This window comes from Aquarana catesbeiana, linkage group LG02, assembly GCF_042186555.1.
Source record: "Aquarana catesbeiana isolate 2022-GZ linkage group LG02, ASM4218655v1, whole genome shotgun sequence".
NCBI classification, from domain to species: domain Eukaryota; kingdom Metazoa; phylum Chordata; class Amphibia; order Anura; family Ranidae; genus Aquarana; species Aquarana catesbeiana.
The window spans coordinates 406,429,777-406,435,776 of record NC_133325.1 but is presented as its reverse complement, the minus strand read 5'-3'; the positions used below and the strand labels follow the sequence as shown (position 1 = coordinate 406,435,776).

At 40.0% G+C, this 6,000-nt stretch overlaps 1 protein-coding gene across 2 annotated transcripts in view; it reads right to left on the bottom strand.

The window, feature by feature from the left end:
• Positions 1 to 6,000, bottom strand: part of KPNA6 (karyopherin subunit alpha 6) — a 91,939-nt gene that overhangs the window by 58,906 nt on the left and 27,033 nt on the right. For both annotated transcript variants that reach the window (XR_012241662.1, XM_073615381.1), the window contains exons 3-7: positions 2,869 to 2,964; positions 2,632 to 2,731; positions 2,375 to 2,469; positions 2,148 to 2,279; positions 1,934 to 2,022 (exon numbers count right to left, since the gene is read on the bottom strand). Coding sequence is in view for 1 of the 2 variants with exons in the window: in XM_073615381.1 (XP_073471482.1) it covers positions 1,934 to 2,022; positions 2,148 to 2,279; positions 2,375 to 2,469; positions 2,632 to 2,731; positions 2,869 to 2,964 (512 nt within the window). In the remaining variant the exon portion in view is untranslated. The remainder of the gene's footprint in view (positions 1 to 1,933; positions 2,023 to 2,147; positions 2,280 to 2,374; positions 2,470 to 2,631; positions 2,732 to 2,868; positions 2,965 to 6,000) is intronic.

Here is a 6,000-nt window from a genome sequence, read left to right as displayed (position 1 = left end):
CGATCTGAATACTTTGAAGTGCAGAGGAGGGATCGAGGGTCTTTTAGACCCCCGATCCCTCCATAAAGAGTACCTGTCACCATCTATTACTGTCACAAGGGATGTTTACATTCCTTGTGACAACAAGTAAAAAAAAAAAAAAAAAAAAAATTTTTTTTTTTTTTTTTTTTTTAAAACACAATTTATAAGTATAAAAATAAATAAATATTTTTTTTAAAGCGACCCCGTCCCCGCGAGCTCACGCAGCGAAGAAAACGCATACGGAAGTCGCTCCCGCATATGTAAGCGGTGTTCAAATCACACATGTGAGGTATCGCAGCGATCGTCAGAGCGAGGCAATAATTCTAGCCCTAGACCTCCTCTGTAAACTCTAACCTGGTAACCGTAAAAAAAAAAAAAATTAAAGCGTCGCCTATGGAAATTCATAGCTACCATAGTTTGTCGCCATTCCACGAGTGCGTGCAATTATAAAGCGTGACATGTTTGGTATCTATTTACTCGGCGTAACATCATCTTTCACATTATACAAAAAAAATTGGGGTAACTTTACTGTTTGGATTTTTTAAAATTCATGAAAGTGTCCATTTTCTAAAAATTTGTGTTTAAAAACACCGCTGCACAAATACCGTGTGATATAAAATATTGCAACAATCTCCATTTTAGTCTCTAGATTCTCTGCTAAAAAATATATATATATAAAAAATGTTTGGGGGTTCTAAGTAATTTTCTAGCAAAAAATATGGATTTTAACTTGTAAACACCAAATTTCAAAAATAGGCTTAGTCATGAAAGGGTTAAAGGATAATTGGCTTCCGTGCATGATCTGGCAGTCTCACAGGTCACTTTATCTCACTTTAACAAGAGTGTTCTAGGTGCACAGGCACTTCTAAATTACAATAACTACATTAATCTTCAAGATTGATAGTTGAGAAGTACCCCACCTCCACTGAGTCCTTACCAAGCAACTGTAAAAACCTCAGTACATAGTGGAGGCTGAGGCATAGGACTAACATCAATAGGGCTTAGCAAAAGAAGGGGAAAAGCTTACTCTAGAGCAGGGATAGGCAACCTTAAAGGAGGTGGAGATCTACCTGAACTACATGGGAGAAGTCAAAGATCACCGGGCAGTGTTGCTGCCTCACACCTGATTTAAACCTCTAATTGCCGTACTACTGTGTCGCAATCACGTGCATTGCACAGCAATCCAGAGCTTAAATCTGGTGATGAGGAGGCAACATATCGCCTCCTCACCACCTGCCAAACACACTCAGATTGCTTTTTTGAGAAGAGCAGCAGTACCTGCTGCACTTGTGAATGAGCCACTTTCAGAAAGTGCACCAAACCGGCAGGATATAATAGAAGTCCATGGCTAGACACACTGCACTGCACCTGCGTTATGGGTAAACAGCAGCACATCTGGGTGAAAGCAGTCCTATACTATTATGCCCAGTGTATTGCTTCACACTTACCTGAAGATTTTTTTCCTGTTGCTGACACCTCTGTGGAGACCACTAGCCGGGATAAGAGGTAGAGTGCAGTTGGTATCACTCCGCATGGGACAGGAGCCAACACTACAGAGGAGGCATCAGCTTATGCGGCTCTTGCTCCCTACTACAGCTCCAACTTTACAATTGCACTCAGTTTGATGCTCTGGAATGGTGGGTTAGCAAGCCCAGACTGCAATCTACAGTTTGCTGACCCAGCTCTAGAGAAGCCAAAGCTCTATGTATAGATTAGGTTTGGAATTCAAGGGGCTCAACACAAATACTTGCAGGCAAACTTCAGCATAGTTAGCCAAGTTAATTTCTAGGCTAGGTTTAGTTTAATTTAACCTATAAACAAAATTCTTGCATAAGCCCAATTGTAACAGGTTGTTTTTTTTTCTTTAAAAATAGGGAGACCTATTTTGCTCTATGCATTAATTTGTACTCACTTAAGTAGAGGAGGAAGGATGTCGCAGCTAAGCACATAGTCTCGGCACACAGAACTGTCACCTGCAATGTTCCCTAGTGCCCACACAGCCTAAAGGATTCCACAGGAAAACAGGCAAGGAGAAGAAAAAGACAAATGGCATACATTGAATGAGAAGCAACTAAAAATTAAAGAATGCACAAATAGGTAATAAAACATTTATAGTTTATTCCAACCTGTTCCTGCACATCTTCATAGTCGGAGTTTAGCAGCTGGATAAAGATTGGCACAGCTCCTGCTTCTATCACTATTTTGGTTTGTTGTGAAGTGCCAGATGCAATGTTTGTCAGGGCCCAGGCAGCTTCAAACTATAAATATAAGAAACTCAGTGTTGTACATACTGTATGTACCAATTGTATATCCTCTCCAGAAGCTACCTCTGAATCCAGAGCAATACACTCACCTGTAGTGTGTAGTTGTCACTTCTTTTAAGGAAATCTACAAACCGTTCGACTACTCCAGGAGCATTGATCACTTCATCGATTGGGGGGTTTGGCTCTGAAATGCAAAGTAATCAAGGACTAAGCATTTGGGACCGTACTAACATGACTTACTCTAGAGGCATAACTGCATTCTAGCATTTTAACAACATTCAATGTACTAGAACATTAATTTATCAGATGCCTGCTCAATGGCATATATACTCACAAGATTTCATACCTTTAGACAGCAGCTTTCGGAATTTTTGTGTCGTGGCCAACTGCAGATCAGGATCATCAGAAAGCAGCAACCCAACCATCTCACGGGTAATAACTCCATCCTGTAAAACCACACACCATAAAAAAACAAAAAAACAAAAAAACACACACACACACACACACACACACACACACACACTCTGTATCTATAGGTTATCATGCTGTAGGAAGACTCATATGTCCTCTCTTCTGCACTTACCCCAACATTGGTTGAGCTAACATAGGGATCCATTAATGGACCATCAAACATGGATGGGTCTTCAGAAAACATTTCCACATTGCGGCGCTTAAAGAGCTGAAAGAAAACAAATAAAATAAAAAACAAATTGTTTGAAACTTCTGAAAACATTTTTTCATATATAGAATCACATTTCACTGCAGATATGGCAATTGCTGAGCTCATGCAACTTTTCACCAACTTTCCCAAACTTTAGACATGCTCTGGGTCAGTGATGCAAAATATTAAAGCTAGTGGCTTAGCCTAACAGCTAGTCGACTACGATTTTCTTGCCAGTGTGTTTAACACTAGATGCTGTGGGGCTGCCATGGGAGCAATTTCAGCCCAACCACAATGCATAGACAAGGCAAAATGCTCTGTTTCTAAGGATGTCAGTTCACACCACAGTTCTGGAGTGGTGTGTGTTAAAAAATAAAGTACCAAGTGCAGTATATTTTTCAGCGCACGAGGTTGCAACACAAAATATCTCATCGCAGTTCCATCGCTGTGAATAGATCTGTATGGAATACTACAGCTTCTACTGTGACAGCACACACCAGTGACCATGCTTTTAGTGCAGATCGCTGGTGTAAACAGGCTCTTAAAGTGTTACTAAACCCACAACAGTAAAATCAGTCTGTATATGCAGTAAAGCATGTTTGTTACACTCAATGTGGAACCTAAGGGTTAAATTCTTTGCATTGTGTATGAAGGCCGTTTGATCTGGTCTCTCTGATCCTTCTCTTCCACGGTCTCCAAAAAAAAAAAAAAAACCTGATATTTACAGAGCCGGGGGACAGGCTGCACATGCTCAGTTGGGTGTGTATTGCTAGAGTTTTTCTTTTTCCTTGGGAGGATGCATGTGATCAGCACAAGGCCAATCAGCACTGTCCAAACATAGGATCAGGGGAGAATAAAAACTCTTCCTACAAGATTTACTAGGAACTGATAGAAGTCACAAGACTGCTAGGTATATACTGCTGATGAGAAATCAGTAATTTATCAGTTTGTATTTACTAAAATAATTGCATTTCCACGTTCTGTGTACTGTGGGAGACCAGATATAGTGAATGCAGGTTCTGGGTTTAGTAACACGAAGATATCTTCAACAGTTGCCCCCCTACTTATCTCAAGACAGATTTAGGTTATATTATTAAGAAAAATAAAAACCAACACGCGCACAAACACATTAAAGCTTTGTTTACACCTATACAGGATATGGCTCATCATGTTTAAAGTGATTATAAAGCTGTTTTTTTTTGGTTTTTTAAATAACAAACATGTTATACTAATCTGCTCTGTGCAAGGGTTTTACACAGAGCGGCCCGGTCCTCCTTTTCTGGGGTCCCCCGGCAGCACTCCTGGCTCCTCCTCTCGAGTGCCCCCAAGGAGATGTACACACAGGGTAGTACTGCTCTAACTGTGAAAACCTCCAAATATGGATGTTAGTTACTGGCACCTTCACTCCAGGTGCCAGGTTCAGACGACCTCCCACTCATCACAAACTTAGAATATGGATACACTAAAACCTTGGTTTGAGAGCTTTTTGCAAGACAAGCAATTTTTTTTTTACTTAACAAGGTTTTATTGAATATTTAGTGCATACAAATAGGAAAAATTAGGGATTACATTGTCATGTTGATACTATAACAGTATAAATGATTATTGTCTTTGGAATAAAGAAAAAAAAAGAAAAAAAGAACCTGCACATCATTACATTTAAACATTTCTGGCGTATCTTGTCATTCAGGGTATACATATTTTGCTTTAATAATATCCATCCATCCTTATATCTGTATAACTCTGTATGTTTGCTCCACTGCATTAGACACAGGTAGAAGATTCTTGAAGCCATCTATCCCAGATCTTACTGTATTTTGCTGGACAACCTCTATTGATATATATACATTTCTTATATGGTAATGTATTATTTATCTCCACCTTCCATTCCACCATTTTGGGGACCTCTTGTCTCATCCACTTTTTGGCTATAACCTTTCTTGCTGCAAAAAGTGTTTCATGCAAGAAGGTTTTTGTATATTTGTCGGTCATATCTGGGACCATTCCCCATAGACACTGTTTGGGGTCTAAGGCTAAGGGGGAACCCATCGTGTCATGCAAAAATGTCACAATTTGTTCCCAAAAGCCCTTTATTTTAGGGCATGCCCATATAAGATGGAAAAAGGTGCCTGTCTCTCTCCCACACATCTGACATGTGGTGGATTGTGTGCGCTTGTATCTTGCAACTCTAAGGGGCGTGAGGTATGCCCTATGGAGAATATAGAGCTGGGTAAGACGATCCAAAAGTTTAGGGGATGCAGTCTTACATGCCTCCAATGCCTCCCCCCACTCCTCATCCCCCACTGGTCCCACCTCCCTCTCCCACCTTGGTTTAAGACCATATGCTATTTTAGTAGCTATAGGGGTTAAGAACAGGTTGGAGAATGCTGAAATCAATTTTTGAGAGTCTGTACCTTTTATTATGGCAATGAGTACATTGGGAGCAGGGCTAGGGCATGAGTCAGGAAATTGTGATTTTGTTGCGTGACGGATTTGTAAAAATCTAAAGAACATCTGGTCCTGTATTGTAAATTCTTTTTTGAGTGCGTCAAAGGTTTTGAGTTGTCCATCTTTTAATATATGATGTAGGTAAAATATCCCCTGTGCAGACCATATAGATGAGTCCTGTATTTTATTGAATTCTTGAAGCTTTTTGTTGTACCATAGAGGCGTGTAGTCGTTAAACTGTGATATATCGAGTCTAGAGGTTGCTAAATTCCATATTTTCCTGTAATGGTATATTATAGTATGTCTTCTATCTCCTAGTTCCATCTCTCCCTTGTCTGTCGCTATTGCATATATCGGGTCTTTGGTGTATTGTGCCCACTTAGGGCATATGAGCGTAAGAAATCTCTCACTGTCGGTTTTGTCTAAATGAAAAAGCTGTGATAACTGTGCTGCAATGTAGTATAAATTAAAGTCGGGTAGAGCAGTGCCACCTAGATCAGTCGGATTTTTGAGGGCTTGCCATGTCAGTTTATGCCTGTTATTTCCCCACACAAACGTCTTTAGGAGGGACTCCAAGGATTTAAAATGTTTTAAGGGTAAATAAAC